General features: G+C 44.6%; 1 protein-coding gene across 5 annotated transcripts in view; it reads left to right on the forward strand.

Annotated features, from left to right (window-relative positions):
* The window catches only part of MARK3 (microtubule affinity regulating kinase 3), a 60,843-nt gene extending 53,276 nt beyond the window's left edge, over positions 1-7,567 (forward strand). For 4 of the 5 annotated variants that reach the window (XM_082283741.1, XM_082283743.1, XM_082283742.1 and 1 more), the window contains 3 exons: positions 172-198; positions 4,842-4,886; positions 7,013-7,567. In XM_082283741.1, the coding sequence (XP_082139867.1) occupies positions 172-198; positions 4,842-4,886; positions 7,013-7,358 (418 nt within the window). In that variant the 3' untranslated portion in view covers positions 7,359-7,567. Of the gene's footprint in view, positions 1-171; positions 199-4,841; positions 4,922-7,012 lie in introns of all 5 variants that reach the window. The other variant, XM_082283745.1, reaches the window with a different exon arrangement.
* The last annotated feature ends 13,810 nt before the right edge of the window (positions 7,568-21,377 follow it).

Here is a 21,377-nt window from a genome sequence, read left to right on the forward strand (position 1 = left end):
TTATTCTTCAGCCCCTAAATAACCTGCCTAATCTGAGAATGTATTGAAGTGTAATTTTTAGATTGTGCATTTTAAATGAGATCTTTTTGCATGTTTTGCTCTAAATGCCTTTTTCAATTTATTTTGTACAAAATTTTTTGTTAATTGTTGTTTTGGCTTAATTTCTTTTAGAAACATGTCATTCAGGTTTATCAAAAGGTAGGATTTATTTATATTTAAAAAAAAAGTGGCTCCTGCAATTAACAAAAGATTTGGCTTTTCTAGCCTTGGTTTTCTGAAAACTAAACTTCCTGCTGAGAACTAAATACTTTCTTTCTTCAGAGGAAAGCATAGAATAAATCCATTAACTCATGATGATACCTAAGAATCTGTGGCACCATCTGTGTTGTATAACAAGATGCTAAGCATGCCTTGTGAATTCCTCTTTCTTTGATAGAGTTGGTAGTGCCAAAGTAATTCTGTTCTCTGTACTAATACACTTAGCATGCTTATGTTTGAAGAATGAGGTGTTTGATAACAATGATGAAAGTATAAACAAAACATAAGGTTGCAAGCAAATAAAGGTAAGTGATGTTAAATTATCTCTCTGTTTTATGATATTGAAGAGAAAAAAAGATTTGAATTATTGCATGCAGCTGAGCACAGTTGTGAGTTGAACAGTTTTGTGTGTTAGACTGAATGAAGATTCAATAGTTGTGCATTTATTTTAAAATGGGCTGCATTTGTTGAAGTGAGTTGCAGCTGGAGTGCAAACAGAGCACTTCAATTTTAAACAAAAAGTACAACATTTATGCAAATTCATCAACGAAAGGGGAAAAGCTCAGAAGTCTGATTCACATTTCAAGCCAAAGGATTTCATTTAGTTTTGCAATTTGGGAATGAATCAAGCTGCTATATATCTCATTAATCCACTATGATTCATGAAAATTGCTTACACAATTTTGATGCACAGGTAAATTTTCCAGTAAAATTTTGTAATAGCCCATTTAGTTGTACCATGTCTTGGAACTTCTTAAAGGGTGGTACTTCCAATTTCCTACTGCTGATCAAAACCAGGGAGATGGGGCCAAAAACCAGGCATATGTTTTAACTTTCACAATACAAGGCTATTCTTGTGACTGTAATTAGGAGTTAGACTGTTTCAAAGAAATGCTTAGATTAGGGAGTCCTAAGATATGTAAATTGCTGCCTAAATGTGGATTTATTACGTACAGTGCAAGGCTAAAGGTACCCTACCTGATTAACTGAGTAAATTCCATGCCGTGGTGATAATAATCAGTGCTCTTCCAAACATGTCTGTGTTTGGAACTGGTGTTGGTTGGCTTGGCTGGCATTGTCACTGCTGACTTGAGAAAATGCAACAACTTAGTTAAGGAAAGAAACCATACAACTCAACATACAGCTGGAACTGAGCAGTGCCAGTGGCTTTAACCCATCGTGCATCATGAGCTGTGGGGTGCAGACCACATCTAAAACAAAGGATTGTGATCTGTGCAACCCTCCACAGCCAGATGCATCTACGTTTGTTCTGAAGAAAGACAGGGAATGCTAATATGAGTACAGTTTTAAACTAGAAGGTTACTGTTTCAATTTGGGACTTCAGGTAATTTTTAGACAATTTTTAAAAAATTACATTTGACTTGGGACCAGAAGTCTTAGACCATTGTGGAGCTATCTGCTACAGCTTCCACAAATACATCTTTTTGAATAAGAAATTTGCAAAGCCTTACACCACCTACACAGGACCAGAGTGTGATTTTTAAATTCTGTTTTAAGTGTGTGTGGTGTCCCTCCATACCTGATCTGTATGTAGGTACAAAAACTGAAAATGCTGGGGATTTTGGCAGTTTCTCCTGGCTTTATTTGCTATGAATCCTACCTGAGCTCACTGTTCTGAAAGAACTATGGTAACCCAGTAGCATGTATACATAGTGCCACAACATCAGTTCTAGGGAGCTGAATGAAAGTAGATAATCAGTCACTCCTTGTTAAACTGCTGACTTTTACTGTTGTACTCAGTACACAGAGGTTATCAAATATATATATATATATATATGTGTGTGAGTGTATATATATATATATCTTGTACTATGCACTGTCTCTGCCAATCTGCATATTGTGGAAGTCTTAACTTTTTTTTTCTGACAGCAAAAATGACTCAATGTTCTGGATTTTATTGCAGCATCATTTCTACATTTCCATAAATTGATCTTATTTTATCATCTTGCACTTTTTGTTGGTTTTCAGTATCTTTTTAGACAGTTTTCTTTGTGTTTACTTGGATATTTAAAATAGCATACAAAGATGTAAAGAACAGGAAACACAGCATAACTCGGGACAGATGTGTGGAAACAATCAGATTTGTGAAAGCCCTTCGTAAACCATGAGGCAGATAATGTGTAGGCATGGCATGACAAATGAGAACACAGCTTGCCTATGTATTTGTTCCCTTCTCAGGACCAAGAAGCGTCTTGGTCCATAAAATCAGTTTATGTAAAACACAAGCAAAAGCAGAAAATTTAGAGCATAAACTAGCACAGAAGTGAAGATTGTATTAGCAAGTGAGGAGGCCTCAGGACTGCATCTGACTCACAAACCCCAACCAAAACAATCCTGGCAGTACAGTAAGTGACTGTTCCCAGAGCAACAGTGCTGGGCTGTAGAGCTGGACCATAACAGTGTCTGTCATGAAGGAAGGAGCACCTTGAGAGACTGGCACAGCTCTCCTAAGCTTGGCATGGTGGCTCATATTTGAGGTTGTGTGTCACTTTATGCAGTTCCTCCTGCTCAGTGAATGGAACTTTGATGCATGGAAAAACTGAGCAAAGTGAGGATTTTCTGAGAGGCTTCCATGAGAATGTTTATTATTTCAAAGTGGCAGGTATATTCTAAATAATGACCTTTCTTAGATTTAGAGTACAATGGTTTAAAAACTGAACACTTTGGCTCAATTTCAAACTGAAAAGGGTGTTAGAACATCATTAGGGATTTTTCCTTACAGACTTTTCTGGACAGATTCCAGCAACAGTAAGGCTATTCATTGTTGGGGAAACTGGTTGTGCTGTGATTTTCTATAACCTTTGGCACGTTTCAGAACAAAACACAAAAAAACCCACAAAAATCCATAAATGTTTGCAGCTTGTAACAAAGCTGCCATCTTCCACTTTGTAGGAACACAGAAGGCTCTTTGAAGTTCAAGTACTCTTAATTTTCTGTTGAGGAGTGTTTTCTAACTTGTTGGTTGCTTTGCCCAGTGAAACAATCATCTGAATGGGATGGATCTGTTCACTTGGTACATATGGTGATTCCTGCCTGCCTGTTTTTTGGTCCTGTAGAGCTGTCACAGGGGATGACTTTGTGGACTCTGTATACGCAGACATGAAAAATCTTTTTCCACCTTCTATATCCGCCATAGATTAGCAGCACGAGATCTCATGAAAATAACTACAATAACTGCCCACTTTGCACTGGGGCTTCCCAGTTGCTTCCTTCTCATTTTTTCTGTATCTTCCTTGCTTGTGGTAGCTGTTCATTTGTCAGTGGTGTTGTCCCTGTTGTACTGTGAGCTCTGCGGTGCCTCAGACAGCAGGGTTCTGATCAGATGCTGCCATGACAAGCAGCTCACAGCTGAGCAACTCTGCACCCTGTTAAGTGCAGTTGCTTTGCAGTGGCACCTGAGTTGAATTTGGGCCAGCTCTGTGGCCTGTGCAGCCAGTGGTGCCACCCTGCCCCTCACAGTGCCAGCACAGCGCCTGGCCCTGTGACAGGGACTCCCAGAGTCACCTTGCAAGGCTGATCCCTCACCACAGCCCTCAAAAGGAAGGAAAGGAGGAAATCACGCCTTGTAACACCCCCCACACCCTGATATAAATATCACTGTGCATCAGAAAATAAGGTTACTGTCTTACATTCCTGTCCCTAGACACCTGCTACCCAAATTACTGTGTTTGTGTTACTCAGGGAAGCCATGTACTGCCTTAGTCTGGGTAGGAGTGTTGTACAAGCAGCATCCCTCTGAGCAGAATTAATGCTGATATGTTGAACCATCCTCTTGCAACAATGGGAAGGTAGAGAAAGATAATTTTCCTCTTAATTCTGCTTGACCCTGGGCTTTCAGTAGATGGTAGTGACTAGCAATGTAGCTTTAAGCACTGCAAGAAGACAGAAAGCTTAAGCTTGCTCTTAGGTGGGGAAGCTGTATCCATGTGGGAATTAATAGAATGGTTACCACAACTTGAGAAATCTTGGATTTACCTCTTAAAGTTCTATTAAAATGTATATGCATCTTCTTCTTTTGCATGAAGGTATTTTGGTATTGTTTAAACACCTCAGATCTGATGTGCATGCAAATACACAAAGTGATCAGACTTGTCTGTAAATAGTTACGGGGACTTTTTGAAATATATACTTTATTCCAGATAAAACTTTTAAAAAACATTAGCCTAAAAAAATGTGGGAGTTGTATCTCTTTTAGGAGGTACTTACTAAATAATGCAGTCACTTCAATATGCTTTGTAACTTTAGTTTCACATTTTCTGCTTTTAGAACTTCAGATTTATTCAGTGAGTTCTACAGATTTAACATGTAAACATACGCTGTTAAAATTAGTTATGGTCGGTTTAAAAACTGTGGTTTATAGACTTCCATTTGGTTTGACAATATGTTACATTCTGAGTTTGGCCTAACCTACCAAGTTCTTTACATCTTTGTTGTTCTGTATTTTAACACACCTTTGGTATGATTGCAGTATCTTTTAGCAACTACTCAGATATTGTATATTGTAGTGTAAGATTTGTCTTCTCTTTCCCACTTCCTTTTGCTTCTGCATTCTTTTCATTGAGGCTCCCGACTGAATATGAGAGGAACGGGAGATTTGAGGGCTCAAGGTGAGGGTAAAATTTTTGTTTAAAACGTTACTTAGGTGAGTTTAAACCTTTCTCCCCTTGATTATGTGGCATAGTGGCTTCAGGCAGCAGCTTTTGTTTCATGTAAGTCATTAGAACTAAACAAAGAAGCATTTCTGTCTGCAAAACAGCTATTAAAGCACTGACTGACTTGGTTCTAAACTTTCATCTTTCCTTGTTGCCTTTTCCCTTGTGTGATTTTTCTTTTTTTTGCATTTTAGTCATTGTAATTTGCTGTTGTCGTGTAGATGTGTAGATAAGTGGTCTCTAGTGAAGCTGCAAATGTGTGGAATAACCACTGAAGGGTGATAAGATATTTCTCATCTCCGAAATCACAAATAGTTAAATATTTTTCATGTTATACTCTTCTTCCAAAATCAGCATATCAAAAAATACTAGAAATTATCAAACTGCTGGTTTTGCCAACTGTTTTCAAGTAGAAAAAGCTTCCAAAAATAAAATAAGCATTGAATAAAAGTTGGGGTTTTCCCTGGCCCTTTACAACCTTAATAAATTAAAACCTTAAAACAGAATACTCTTTAATTTGCATGATGAATTTTATAACATCTGGCAAATCACATTGCATAGTCCCATGACTCTCACAGTCACAAGAAGTCTTTTAATAGGAGAATTATGAAATAGGTTATATTTGAGAAATATATTTAGTTGTGGCCTTGCTATCACTTTTTATTTATCTTTTTCATAATTGCCTGCTTAATGGTAGTAGAAATAAAACGTGGTGTAACCGTTGCCATCTGTTTCAAAGAGCAGCTTGGCTTAATATGGAGGCTCAACATGAGACCTAAACTGCATGGTTCGGGGTCAGTTAGGTTAGCTATTTTCAAAATTAGTTAAGTATGACAGTCAATATATTTATCTAAATTTGAAGAGGTGACTGACAATGTACAAATACTCACAAAGCAAATCCATATTTTGTCCCTGGAGGTCCAAATGTAATTATTTGATCTTTAGCTGCATGACTACTGATTTTATTAAAGTAGAAAAATTATTGCAAACTAGAATTTTCTGGAACATTTCTTTCCTTTGTCCTATATAACTTTACGTATCCTTACCAAAGGAAAAGCTTTTTCATTTAAAAAAAAAAAAAAAGCTGCAGATTTGGGAAACACACCCTCAATATTTTGTGCTTCATCTCTTAAAACTGTGACAATAATGGTAACCCTCTCACTCACCATCTTTACAAACTACACTGAAGAGGTGTCTCATAGTGACTTCCAGCTCTCTTCATGCACATCAGTCTCAGAGGCAATTAACTGCAGAGCTGGTAGCTGCAGAAGATTTCATCGCTTTCCCTCTGTCAGCCGTTGGTATTTAATGGATTATTGACCAATTTAGGAGGAAGTGTTTCCTCTCTGAAGGCCACCCCCAGAGCCTGCAGTGTGGTGTGTCCCCAGGGATCATCTCAAACACGCCCCAGCGCAGGAAGGCCAGAGTGTAACTGAGCCCGCCCAGGCCTGGGGGTTCGTGTTGACCCTGGGCAGCAGGTGGGTGACCCTGGTCCTGCTGTCCTTCCTTCTGCTCGCAGCCAGCTGCTGTGGGCCTCCATGGGCGCTTCCAGGGCTTGGTCTCCCAGCTGCTGCCCAGGAGAAGGTGCAGAGGAGCCCCCAGCCCCTTTGTGCATGGGTTCACCCCGTTCCCTGTAAGTGGGCACCTCCCATGGCCTGGACTGAGCACCCTCCTGTCACAGGGAGCTGTTACTTGAATGTTCCAGAAACTTCTAGCACAGAGCTGGTGTTTCAGCTGCCCATGTGGCCTGAGAATACAATTTTGAGCAGAACCTGCCTTAAAATCAAGTCGTAGGTGCTGCATGTAGTTCTGCCTCCAGAAGGTCATTGCCCTCATGCTCCTGAATCCAGTGACTGCCAGTTGTGTCACACCTCAATGTGCCATACCTTTGTTCCAGCCCCAGCAGCTACAGCTTTCCCCTGACCGTGTGTGTGTACAGCAGCTGGGGAGCGGGGCTGGGCTGCAGCCGGAGCCTGCAGTGCTGCTCTAATCCGGGTGGTGTGCACTGAGTGTTGGCTTCACTAACGTGGCCCCTGGGAAGGGTGGCTGGCCCTGCTCACTCTGAAATTCCTGTCTTTCAGCCGCAATGTAGCTGTGGATCAGAAGGATGAGAACAAGGAAGCCAAGCCTCGGTCACTGCGTTTTACCTGGAGCATGAAAACCACCAGCTCCATGGATCCCAATGACATGATGAGGGAAATACGAAAGGTCCTGGATGCCAATAATTGTGACTATGAACAAAGAGAGCGTTTCTTGCTTTTCTGTGTCCATGGAGATGGGCATGCGGAAAACCTTGTACAGTGGGAGATGGAGGTGTGTAAACTGCCAAGACTGTCCCTGAATGGAGTTCGCTTTAAGCGGATATCGGGAACATCCATAGCTTTCAAAAACATTGCTTCCAAAATTGCCAATGAGTTAAAGCTGTAACAAGAAAAAAATAGTTAAGTTGTAAATTAGTTAGCAATTTAAAGTGTTTTTGAGAATTCCGATGGAAATGTATAGAATAACATTTAGGCAATAACTTCTGCATCCTTCTGAATAGTGATATTAAAAAAAAGCTGCTGAGCTGGGAGGGAGAGTTGGACTTTTTTATAAGTGCACTACAGCATTAAAGTTGCCTACTATGTAAAATATTACCCCTTCTGCTTTATTTCCATTGCTCCTAAGTCTTTGACAACAAATTGAGACACAGAATATATTCATTTAAATATGCCTCCTGTTTGTGTGGATGTGTGAATGTACAGTATGTGTGTATAATATATAAAGTATTATATGTAAACAATTCATTTACAACATCGAGCTGTACCAGTACCTCTTTTTGGGCTAATTTTGGTGCTAAAAATTGAAATGGCCAAGGAGGAAACACTTGAGTTAATATTTAAAATGACTGAAGCGATAACCAGTAAACGCAGGTTTACAGTTCACTGCTGTGTTAAGAAAAAAAAAGTGTGTGAAGGGTTTGGATTTATGGTTGTGAACATTATTAGTCCTGTTTTCTAAGTAGATCTCATGGGATGATTAAAAATTCACTTTTACTGAGTAAGTCTTGCATTATATTTTGCCCACCTATTTATTATTTAAGTCTGAATCAAATTTTAATAATGTAGTTAATTTGTGCATTAATATTTGGATAAACGCTTCCATTCTTCTGCTTCTGCTAAACTACTAAAATTGTATCTTTGTCCTTTTGGCTTATGAGTATTGATCGCAGCTAAGAACATTTCTCTGTTGTTTCTCTGGGGAATGAGGCAGTGTAAAAGGAGGTGCTAATTGCTGAGTAGTGGTTTTCTTTCAGAGCGAGTTTGCCACGTTAGTCTAGGTCAGGCTGATACAAAGCACAAAGGGACTCTCAAATCATGGCCATACTCTGCCGCAAGCCACGTCTGAGTCGGTGCCGTTCCGAGGCCTTGGTGCACGAAGGGCAGTGCTGTCCCTCGCTTTCTGGGCACACTCAGCATTGAACCCCAAAAGTGGGAATCAAACTGGCTACTGATCTCCTCTGTCCAAACGTCCAGCTTGCTAAACTACAGCCATAGGTAGGAGCAGTTGAAGCTTTTCCTTGCAGCTCTCTTCCAGTGCGCTTCCCCTTGGTTCCGGCTGTGTTGCTTTGGATGGCTCTGTGCCAGTGTGTCTGTGGCTGTGCTGCTGAGGGAGTCCACTGTCCTCTGTCCCCGTGCGGTGTAGAACCTGCCCCTGATGAACTCTGATGGCCAGCTAGCTTTCGGTAGGATGTGAAGCTGCTCTGGGATAGCCCCCACTTTTTAACCATCACAGCAGTGAAACGGATTTGGTTTTGCAAACTAGAATGAAGAGATTTCTTCATGCGTTGTTTCCTACCGATACTCAGTTTATTTCATCGAGGACTTGTGTAGGTAATACCCTGCATTATCTACTTGACTTTTTGTATTAATGTTTTGTGGTTATATTTCAGTGAAGCACTTAACGCATGTACTTAACATGTGCTTTAAACTGGAGCCTAAATTTGCATTTTAAATTTGCAGTGAGCTAATAGTTACTCATAGTACACAGTTCAGGTTTGACCCGAGGTGAAAATGCAAAGTCCTTAATATTTTGCAAGTTAGCTCTTGTGATCTGTAGTCTGTGAAGGCAGCAGACTTCCCCTCTCTTTTTCCCCTAAGCATTGATATTGATTATGCTAGTTTAAAGGGTAATCATAGTTGTTAAATGTAGTAAATATTCCTGAATTTGCATTTTATTCTCTGTATATTCTGTATCATGCCATGGCTTGAGAACTCCAGGTGCTACCGGAGTTCAGTTGGCTTTCAGTGCTCTGCCCGTGCCTGTGCTGCTCAGTATGGGTTTTTTCCATGAAAACTCCATTTTGTAATAGCAATAAGACATTTCAGGGCAGTCATTGTACTTTCTCAGGTGAATGGTCACCTATCCTTTCACTTCCTACATTTTAAGCACTCCTCCAAATGTATTTTTTTCACCTGGCAGTGCACTTTGTTGTCTGAACTGAAAAAGTGTTCTGATAAATTATGTAAATCTGTATTCGATGGAAGTTCCAAAAGGTTTCATATTAAATGTTTTCTGAAATACTCTCTTCCTACTTCACCTGTTAAGTATGTAAGTGTTTCTAAAAAGTGCACCAGTATCATGCTTTGGATATTTAAAGTTTGTACTTCAGTATTTTTTCTTAAAGTGTTCTCAGAAGGTTCTTTCAGAGTAAATCTTTATTTGAGGTATTAAAAGAAATCACGTATTATAATCAGAAAAAGATTTTTAACAGCTTCCTTCCCAAATGCCTTGTAAACTTACCAAGTTGTGAGAATATTTAGCACCCTGCACACTTGGTGTTCAAGCCTCTGGGAGCTGCCTGGGAAGGAAGATGCTTTCTTCAGCTCTCCGAACCAAAGAGGAACTGCTTCCCCAACACAGGCTTTATACCTGTTCATACCCCTTGGGGATCTGTGTAGGTTTGCAGGCGCCACTGCTGATAAGACTCTGCTGAATCACAGCTGGCTTTTCTCTCCTTAAGGGGCAAGTTTTAAAAATAATCAGAGGTCAGTGTGTGGTGAGGAGGCAGCAGCAGGTCTCAGTGTTTTGAGACACGTGAATAGCAACCAAGAAGCATTTTTTATTTAATGACATGACTGGTGTCCTGGAATGTGTGGTCCAACTGGTGTATTGGGGGTTGATTGTAATGGGCTCATGACTAAAGGTTTCTATCACTGAAACCTGTGTCAGCCAACACTGAAAAAGAAGGTGTCTTTTGATTGCTGGATCTGGCAGAGAAAAATGTCTTAGGAGTTTGGGTTGTGGGGTTTTACTTCATTAAATAAAAGCATTTAAAGATACATACATAAAACAAAACAACAAACACTGAGCAGGAACAAATAAGTTCAGATACGCTTTTTCTTATGCAAACCTTCCCTGTACTTAGGATTTCTGAAACACTTCATTCTATTTGACCTCTTTACAAGACCTGAGGTCCTTCACCATGTTGAGAAGTAGAGAGAGGTAGTAGAGAGAGGCTGGAGGAACAGCTAGTCCTGCTGGGCTAAGTGTTTTGCACTCTACTTCTGTTCAAGCTACAGCCTCTGGTCCAATCATTGTGGGTTTAAAGATTTATAGTACAGATTTGGGCAAGGTGTAGCTTTTCCTCTTGTATTACAGTGAGGCTTAAAGATCAAATATAGCAAGATACTGCATCCTATTTTTTTTTTAATTACAGAATTTTGTGTCAAGATAAATTAGATTATTTATAAGAGTATGAAATTAGCATCCACGTGTTTATGTTGCAGAAATGAAGTGCGGGGTTCAGGAGTCCTCCTAGTCACATGAAGAAACTATGGCATCTCTGGAATATAAATAGGAGCTCTCTCCAATTCACTGAAAAGCTCAGCTATACATGGGCCTGTTGGGATAATGTGTAGAGGCTTTTAATCAGTATTTCCCACAGCTGCTGTGTCACAGACCATGTTGTGGATTGCAATTTAATTAGGCCTGTGGCCAACCCAGAGAGCCATTCTCTCTGTGCAGCCCTGGTCTGGAGCAGCAGAATGTGCACAGCCCCCTGGGTTGGAACCCGCTCAGTCACCATGGTCACTGTCCCCAAAGGGCTCAGGTACCCCCTGAGTGTGGGCAGAGGCCCCTGTGAGCCAGTGTCACTCTCTGTATTTCAGGGAGGGGCTGGTTGGGTGTTTCTTGCTGTGCTATCCAAGGCCATGGATTTTCTTAGTAACCTAAAGTGTTAAATATTTAGAGAATTTCAATAGTAGATGGTATTCCTGCTATTTGGGGGGGAGGGGCGGGGGGTCATACTAATGTGAAATTATGGTTTCTAATTTACATTGCAGATGTTTAGGAATAAATACAGTTTTGGGAAGCTGGTACCACTGTGGATTAACATTTCATTTTAAACATGCAGACTTGTAACTGTCTATACAATCTCATTTCTGTAAGTTTTCATAGAAAAGCCCTGGAGCTTTCCAATAAAGACAGGCTTATGTTATTACAGATCACTGGTACTGCCAATTAAACCCCTGATTTGACATTCTGATGAAGTGGGGTTGTGAAAATTTCTCCTTTGACTGACTGGAGTTTTCCCCTCCAGTAGCAGTGAATTATTTCATTGATTTTGCCACTGACCATTACTCCATCACTTCAGAGAATAAACTGTTATCCAGCAGGAAGGGGCATGAGCTTTGGATAAAGCTCAACCTAGTGCAATTAATAATTTTTTAGAAGTTCAACTTCTCCATACCCAAGACTTATCAGAGTCCTGCATTACAACAGCAGTAAATGCTTAAAGAAAACCAAGAACAAGGGGGATACAGGAATTGCTGTGTCTGTGTGTGCTCCTTACTTCTGGCAAACTTATGAGCAGAAAAAGGCAAACCAGTAAACTTACTTGGATAACTTGATGGTTTTCATGTTCCTGTTTCTGCCAGTCTCTTTAGTGCACTACCAGGTACTGCCTACAAGCCAAGGGGCTGGATAAAGTGAGCAAAACCGTGGAGGAGCGGTCTCTTGACCACTCAGTGCTTCTGAAGTTGAAGCGGTTTGGTATTTGAAACAAAAGAATTTGAAAGACCCTTAACTGTTCTCTTTTAGCCTTCTAAGAATGCTTTTAACCTTTGGTACAAACAGCAGGCTCTTGTTCCAGCAATAACAGAAAACAGAAGGGTGTCAATACCACCACTATGAATCCTGCAAATATCTCTGCACAGAAGCCACATTGAGGGCATTAATTGTCAGCTATTGGGAATTCACCTTCACCTACAAGTGCCATTAACATCTTGTAGTGGTTGTGACTTAGCAGGTAAGATGTTTATTGCAGGGGAAAAAAATGCTTTTGCTTGGTTTTTGCTTATGTGTGTTGAGCACTTGGAACAGCATGTTCAGACTTGGATGTAAAATCCATGCAGAGTGGCCATGGTTATGGTTGCTGTGGGAACCACAGCATGGAATTTTAAGACATGGAAATGTTGCAATTCTCATGCCATTTATACCCTTATGTTATCATTTAACATCCTTAAAAAATTCAGGGCATAAAACCAAAATATTTGTACAGTTCGTGTTTCCTTGTAGTTGCTGATCACATTGAATGTATTAGGTGAATAAAATCAGATAACAAAATACCTCACCACTAAAATAATTCTGTTAAAACACATGGGGATGCAAAATCAGAAAGTAAAATTCTACTGGTGTTACAATCACATGGTTTTCAATCATTTGCCTGTCTCGAGGTAAAGTCCTGTTTGCTTGGAGGTGCCTCTTACCAAAACCTCAGCTCGGCATGAGCACCGTAACCAGCAACAAACAGCAAAGTTTCTAAGCATGGAATAATTTCCTTCCCTGGCTCACACAGCCAAAAGGCATGAAATGAAGTGTTTTCACACGTGTTTCTACATGGATGAGAAAAACACGGCCTGGTAAGAGTTGGGAGGCGTGGTTACAATGGTCCCGTGGCTGTGGTGCCCAGAGGAGCAGGGGCTGGTGGCGGGGGGTGCCCGCTGAAATGTCGGGGGCTGCCTAGCGGGACTGGGGGGGGAGGGATGGATGGATGGACGGACGGATGGATGGATGGATGGATGGTCCCTTCTGCACGGCAAAGCGAGCTGCAGAGGGACGTTGCAGTGTCAGCAGCGGCCACAGGATGTCTCCCAAACGCAGAAACCGCTCTGGTGGGGTTCTCGTGGAATATTTTTAGAGACGAGCTCCAAGGATAACTCGCCCCCTGCGATTTCACATCGGTTATCGGTGTTACTCTCTGCTCGGACAACTTTGACTTAAAAGCATTACGGAGGAAAATGGACCACATGATATTGATGGAAACTGCATTTTTCAGCTTGAAATACACTCTAATGCTACATTAACTTTTCCATTAAGTTGTATTGCTTTCTGAGCTGTAGTTCCAATGGGCTTTACCTTTGCCATGAAAAACCTTTAGGGCTACAAAGCCCTTTTTCACTTCTTTGTTAAGCCTTATTCAGTCTCCTTTCCTAGAAAATTACTGTGTCAGGCAGCATGCTCTTCTGCTGAGAAGGGCAAAAGTCATATTGAATATTTAAATTCATTTGCAGCTAATTTTACGAGTAAGAATCTTTGGTTTCCTCTTCGGAAATTTAATTACTGAAGTTATTTTGCTGTTCATCCTTTAGTAATCAGTCTAATCAAGGCTGTAAATTGCAGCCAGCCTTTTCTAAAATAATCTGGGATCACTTGCCATTTATATTCCACTGTATTAGTAACTCTCTAAAGCTTTATGCCTGGCATTTTCCATGCCTGCAGTCTATTTTATTCTTCAAACAAATCATGTCACATGTGCTTCAAGTAGGCAAGAAGTGAAACTTCCTTATTTGCTCAGGAGCTTTTTTCAAATCATATATTTTGGTCCAGTTTTCACTTGCATTGTAATCCAAGTTTTGCTGTTGTGGGATTAATAGTGACTGGTACTAATATTTATCCCTGGGGTGTTTGGACTTGGCAAGTGGGAATGGAGAAGCTATTTATTTCAGCTGATCTCGGGTTCCTCCGTGCTTGTTCTGTGAAGGAGCCCTGTGTCTCATCCCCTCCTTCCTGCAGTCCCAGACCCATGGGCTGCTGCTGAGCCCTTTTCTGAGCCTCCCAAGGCAATGCCTGGAGTGTTGATTAGGGTGAGAGGCATGCACAGGGCTCACCCCATCGTGTGTGACTGCAGTGGGAGCAGCAAAAGCAGAGTTCTGCTGTTGGGAAGTTCTGTTCCTCATCATTGATCTGGGAGCAGCCACCAGAGTAACTTTGTTGGGTCAAATGTACTTTGAAGTTTTATCTAACTGACCCCTTGGCTTCTAAAACTTGTTGCTTTCTCCTTATCTCCAGAGACAAGCCTTGGCTGAACCCGTCTGAGCTAGGTCTTGCTTCAAGGGACAGTCCCTTTTTAAGGTCTCCTGTGGTATCAGAGCTCTATGAGTCTCTGCAGACCAGATCTGTGAGAACTCCTAGCTGGAGAAAGAGTACAAGTGCTGTGGGGCCCCTGAAGCACCTCCATGCTGGTCCATGGTGCAGAGCATGGCAAGTGCAGCAGGATCTCCTCAGTGTTTGGTTGCTGAAGTGAATCCAGACCTGCAGGACGTCTTAGCTCAATTAAAGTAAGGCTGTAATGAATCTTGAATTTAGAGCAGTCCCTAGGATAGGGGGAAGAAGAGTCATCAGTTCTGGATGACTTCAGTTCCTGGGTGTTTTCCAGGGCTCTTATTAGGGAACCAACCCCTCACCAGAATGCTCTTTATTGGGTGTATTCTGTAACATGTGGGGGCCTGTGCAGTGATGGGCGAGGTGCACATCGCCAGAACAGCTCAGCAAGGGGCCGTGAGGGCTCTGGGTGCTCATGGACAAGGGCAGGGCTGTCCTGTTTGGGGCTGTCAGGGAGCAGCCTGCTCTCACTACAAGGCTGCCATAAGCAGGAAGAAAAGCTTGTCCTGGCCACGTTGCTGTGGGAAACCACATCCATTTTTCTCCCTGGTGGCCCTTTGGCTCCACTTAGACATTGGAAGGAATGTTGCAAGGTGAAAAGGGAGACATGGTGAGAGCTTACCAGTGACAGAAGAGAGCTCAGCAAGCCCCACTTCAAAGGATCCCTTGCTTGTGTGGATTTGAGTCTGGAGCTCAGTGCACTGTTTCCTGTATTGTCTCACAGTCTGTTGGAACAAACAGCTCTTGGAGAGAAGCTGCAGCCCACAGGGCCTGCAGGGAGGGGCTCGTTCCTCCTCTGAGCTCTGCTCAGGGCACAAACAGGGAGGTTTCTCTCCAAGCCATCCACCTTGCTCACTTGCAGGTGCCACAGCTCCAGGGGGCACAGACTGAGCATACATGAGCCCAAGCTCCAACACACGGTGTGTGGCCACATGAGGCTTGTTTCTCTGGGAAACCAGCTCAAAAACTGTGACAGATCACAGCAGGGACCAGAGCTTCTGGCCAAGAGGCATCTCGTCTTTAAAGGTCACTTTTTAGGTCAGAGCTGCACTCAGGGTGAATCCTGATGGAATAGGGGAGAGTTCTGCTGGACACAAAGGAGAGCTGAGCTCTGGTTTGTGCACCAAAAAACTTGGGTAGCTTAAAATATCAAAGACACTTCTCCAATTTTCTGTCTACCGCTGACATTATGAGCTGGGTCTGCCAGGGTGGGCGTTGCATGATGCAAAATAGTCAGTGAAAAATGGTCTTATGTCTGGCTAATTCTGCTGAAGAAGTGGGGAAATGTGGAACCACATCACCTACTGCTTTGCAAAGCAGTAGAAGTAAAGACAGTGACAAAAGCCTTCATCAAGGATAAAAATAAAGCAGAGGGACGAGAGCCAAGGTTTATGGGGACAGACTCATGCTGTTTATTTAACCAGCATCCAGCATTTCTCATTAACTTACTGTTGCCTCTACCTTACCCTCCCCTTCTGTCTTCTCACAACATGTGAGAATAAAGAATGTTTCATCCTTGCCTTTTTTTGTCACTCAGATGATGCCTTTTCCCAGTTTTCTGTCTTGGGAGCAGCAGCATTCCACATTTCATTGCAAAGCTGTTTCATTGATCTAGCAGCAGAGTTCAGGGAAGGCAGGGGATGAAAACAAGTCCTAAATTGTGACTGAACCAAAGATAGACATGCTGCTAAATGAAAAACCAAAAGCCTGGAAGTAAAGCTCTGGATCAGCATGGCGTTGCATTGAAATCTGTGGTTATGCTGATTGCACCTGTTACACTGGCTGTGCTGGAGGATTTTCTGGATGCCTCACAGCCAGGCTGTAGGTGTGGAAGTGCAGTGCAGAAGAGGAGGCACCCCCAGTCCTGATGGTGACTAACCAAGGCTGGCACGACATTCAAGCTGAGAACTCAGTCTCTTCTCCAAGGGGACTGAACACCCACCTGGCTGCAGAGCACCCTCCAGCCTGGCTTCTGGTGCAAGAGCAAGAGGCTGAGGTGTAAAAACAGGTTGCCCATGGAAAAGGTTGCCATCTCTAGTTGTGGATGCCCTGTCCCTGGAACAGTTCAAGGCTAGGTTGGATGAGGCTTTGAGCAGCCTGGTCTAATGGGAGGTGTCCTTGCCCATTGCAGGGGGGTTGGAACTAGGTGGACTTTAAGGTCCCTTCCAACCCAAATCATTCTGTGACTCACTGAGCAGCTTCTTCAGCTCATAGACCCTCTTTGTGCAGCTTGGGAGGACTCAAAGAGCTGCTTGTGCTCATTTAGAAATCAGTGTATGTGCAAAAAGTTTGCAGTCACCAGCAAACCTGGGCTCCCAGACCAGTTCTTCAGCCCATAGCTGCTGGTGCTTGTGTGGTGCTGTACAACTTGCTGTTGAGCCTGAAGGGCACAGAGCCTCCTTTCCTCATGTTTCTGGGGCAGACAGCAAAGGAAATGAGGTGTTAAACCCAGTGGGAGCTAGAACACAGCCCTGCTCAGCCTTGATGCCACCGGAGACAAAAAGGCCTGCCAGCAATCCCACTCACCAGCTGCCATGTGGAAAATCCTGGAGTGTGCTGAGATTCAGGAAAAGGTACTGAAATCTGTCTTTGAGGGTGATGGAGGTCCCTAAATAGGCCATGTCCTGAGTCAGGAGACTGAGCAGAAATGGAGGCAAATCTCAAGGAGGAAAGGTTGGGGCGATCTGATCTCATCTTCTATTTTCAAGCAGGTGAAATAGACCTATGGATTTGAAAAGGGAGTAGCAGCAGTTCCTTCCCTTGATACACTTCTTCCAGGCATTGCTGGAGGATTGGGTCAATTTATAGGACAGTCACTTGTTCCTCCTCCCAGTGCTTATAACAGGGACCCCCTGTTACAAGCACTGGTCCCCACTGGTCACCCCTGCCTCCAGCAAGGGTCCATCCTGACAGGTCCGGGGGAGCACCCCAAGAAACAAGATCCCCACTGGCACATCCTTCTCTAGGTGTGGTTTTCCACAGAAGAGCAGCCTGGTCTGCCGCTCTCTTACCTTGTATCACAGAGCCCTGGCTGGCAGGGGTGGTAGCAGCCCTGGAAAGGGGCGAGCTGGAGGGTGAAGGACGAAACTCTGCCTGATGATAGCAAAAAGTCTCTTCCTGTCTCAGCTGGTTTCATTTCTCTGTTCTGATCTGAATACATGCTGGGTTGGGTGCTTCTTAGGATGCCTCTTAGCCCTGGTTTCTTGTCTAGTGGCTAAACCAACTTCTCCTTTGGCTGGCTGGATGCTCTTCTGCTGCCCTTCCATATGGCCAAGGCTGGTCCCTGTGCGAAAGAGGAAGGGAAGGTCCTGCTCTCTCACACGGAGTGGTGCAGCTTGTGCAAGTGTCTGTCACAAGGCAGGAAGAGTGGGAGTCAGACTTTCCCAAGCCTCAAGTTAGATCTCTTTCTGGCCACCACAGCGAGTGTGGGTAGGCTGACGTGTAGGACAACAAAATCTCCACTTACATCTCTTTTGGTAGATGTAAGTGGAGTAGTTTGAGAAGGTCCCAAATTTTCTTCTCGGCAAAGTCAGACGATATATTTTCACAGTGCTGTGAGAACCTTCCTGAAATTTTCTCGCCTGGAGAAGGGATTCACAGCATCCAAGGAGGACTTCAAGATTGTTTTACAAGACTCAGCAAAGGACTAGGAGGAAGCACAATACCACAGCCCTGTGGTTGCTTGTCCTGTGTACAAGCTTATGATGTTCTTCCTGGAGGTCATAAATATTCAGTCAGCTCTGAGGGTTGGCCAGTGATATCTCTGGGGAGCCAGAAAGTCCCTTGGATCTTCACTGTACAGAGCTGGTGTCTGTTTGGAGCTGCTGAAAAGGACTCTGCATCTCACTGACAGATCTCACGGACAGCCCTGGCTATGGCTGAAGCGTGGCCACCTGTGTCAGCTGGACCCATGGTATCCTGTGCATGCCCCAGGGAGGCAGCTGGGGATCCATGCTGAAGTCTCCCTGGATGGACAACTCTTGACTGCCTCACTGCCACTGCTGAAGGGAGCAGCAAGCTGTTTTATGAGTCTTTTAGCCTGCAATGATCCATAAAATCTCGAGCACTGGCTCCTGCTCAGACTGTCATATGCTTGAATTCAAGAGAAGCTTTCTCCTTTGGCAAAGAAGCGAAGCCACCTCTGGTTTGGTGCTAGCCAGGAGCATCACCCCTTCCCCTCCTGCCCCAGACCGAGCTGTTCCTGAGCTGGCTGCCAGGACTCCATCCCTCCTGCCATGGCCACAGCCATGGTCCTGCTCTCTTGGGCAGCTCCTCCCTACCTGTGACATGCTGCAGACACTGTCCCCAGAGAGTCCAAAGGAAGAAGCACTTGTCACCAGGAAGGACAGGTCTTTCAGACATCTTTTGAAGCCTCACAGCCCTGGGACTAGGCAGGGCTGAAGTAATTTGTTTCTGGAGCCAGAAGTCTGGAGGAAAAGCAGTTATGGAAATAACAACAACAGCGACAATCAGAATAGGTGGGATCGAGCTCAACACAAAGACAATGTGTCGGCTGAAGCAGGCATCTGTTTCTGTGGAAAAAGTCATCTGCTCCTGTGATGAGCCTGCACCCCTCCCTGCCTTTGGGGAGCTGGGAGGAGGAGGAGACAGGAGGGATGGAGGTGGCTCAGTGTGCTGGTGGCCAGACCTGGCTGTGCCTGAACTAAAGGCAAAGTGTGATGCCTTGGTGTGTATGTAGGGAAAGGCAAGGGAGCTCTTTGCCCCTCTCACGGCTCCTGGACAGCATCAGCTGTGGCTTTTGTGAGCATCTGGGCCAAGCTACACCTCAGCAAGGTGAACACATCAGCAGAAACCCTAATGCTTTGCAGGACACACCATGTCAGGTTTGGCCCTGCTCAGCTTGGTGGACTCTGAGGTGACAGCAGGGACCATTTGTGGTTTAAAACAGGTCAGTCACAAATTGCAGTAAGTCATGGTAGCCCTGGGTGTGTGGCCTACAGGTGAATGTCTGGAAATAGAGCTTCAAAGGCAAGTGGAATCCTGTCCACAGCATGCTGCTGTGGGGTCAGCCTGGGCTTGAAAAGCGATGCAATTGGAGGTCATGAAATTCTGGTCAGTGAAGAACTCTGCCCTTCCTGCTGGCACTGTTTGGTCATGGCCTGTGCTGGAGGCAGCCTCCTCCTGCCAAGCTTAGTGTCCCTGAGCCCGGCCCAAATCCAGCCAGGTGCTGGGGTTCCTGGGGCACCTGTGTGCTGTGACCCTTCAATGTTCACTGCATCTGGTGGGCACTCACCTGACCTGTCACCCCTGTGGTGGAGTTGTCCTGCAGGATCTCAGGGTGCCATGTCCCCTTCTCCTCACCTTGTCACCTGCAGAGTGACATTCAGGATCACAGAGCATCCCTCAGACCTGCAGGTCCTGCAAGCCCACAGCAGTGCGGGTCTGTCCCAGGGCAGGGCAGGGAGTGCTGCCCCATGGAAGCACCACGTAAGCAGTGGGATGGGGGCTCAGCACCCTTGGCTGTAGCAGCAGCACCCTGCTTGTTTGACAGACCTGATGTCCTAATGACGCTTGCTAAGGATTTCTGCTGGTCTGCAGCTTCCACCCTGCGTGAGCATCGGCCCAGCTGGAGATTAAACAATATCCTTTAATAGGAACAGGCAGGCACCCTTTTCCAGCGCAGGGAAGGCCGGCACGCCAGCAGAGCCAGGGCTGCGGCAGGACTGGGATGCCCTGATTTGGAAGTCTCTTGCTCGACCCAGCTGCTCGAAAGGCGGCTGTTTCCTACGCAGGGGCCAAGGGAGGCTTTTTATTTAGAGGATGCTTCGCCTGCTCAGTACAGAGGGGAAGTCGAAGGACACCAGCTCGCACTCCGGGGCTCCGCCGGCTGTGCCTGTGACCTACAGCAGACACAGGAGCCACCCCCGCTCTGCCGGAGCCTCCCGGCACGCGGGGCCGGGCTTTGCTGGTGCTGCCATTTATGGGGCTCCCCCGCCGTCCCGATTAGATAATGCTCGCCCAGCGCAGCGGCAGCTCTCCCTCCTGTGCCCCCAGCACTGCCCTGCTCCTCCCCGGCAAGGGGCTGCCTTTAAAAATAAACTGAGAAAACAGCCAAGCTGGAGGGCATCGCTCCTGTTTCCATGAGAACACAGGGAACACAGCCTGCCAGGGCAACTCAGCTCTGGCCTTGGCTTTCTGACCCTGCTTTCACCCTGCAAGAAGATTTCTCCTCAGCTTTCCCCTGCTTTTACCGCCTTTCCTTCTTGAGGCTCCTTTGGGTGCACCTTGCTGTGGCCCCTGCTCTCTGCAACCTCTCCTGCTTCCTCCCAAGCCCTCTGAGCCCTCCTGGGGCAGGAAAGTCCCATCCTGGCACCACCAGCACCCCAGGGTGAGGAGCACAAGGGGTCCCGCCCCCAAAATGGCCAAAACTTGGAGGATAAAGCCCAGTGCCTGAAACAATGAGCCTGGGGGCAGCAGACAAGGATTCAGCCACATCTCTAGTAGGGTGATATTGCTGCCAGCACTTCGGTTGGCACAGGGGTTTGTCCTGAGCTGGGTTGGAGGATGGGGTCCCCTTTGGTTCTCTCCTCATGCTGGTGGGAGGTGACCCGTGGGAGGGACCAAGATCTCCAGTTGCAAACAGACCACAAGGTTTTTCACCCCTGATAACGTGATTTTTACAGTGTTTTCCATCCCCAAGAGAAATTCTGCAGGAATTTTCTATTTCTGCAGGAAAGGCAGCAGGGAGAGGAAAGGCTGAGCTCTCTCGAGACCTTTGTACTTCATTTTTACTTTTGTTGTTGTTTTTATTTTAATCTTGAGGAAGGAACAGACTAAAAGGGGCATAAATAAAATCCAGCTATTTGGTACAAAAATACTTGATTGAAATCCTTGCCCAGCCCTGTGGTTGAGTTTGTACATGAGAGAGACACTCAGCTGGAGGAGGATTCTGTGTCTCAAACCAGGATTTTTTATCTTTTCTCTCTGTTCCATCTGGAGAAGAAAAAGAGTGACCAGGTTAACCTTCAGCTCTGAAGACGATAAGCAGTACAGCAGAGGATC

Source organism: Coloeus monedula, assembly GCF_965178545.1.
Source record: "Coloeus monedula genome assembly, chromosome: 6".
Classification (NCBI taxonomy): domain Eukaryota; kingdom Metazoa; phylum Chordata; class Aves; order Passeriformes; family Corvidae; genus Coloeus; species Coloeus monedula.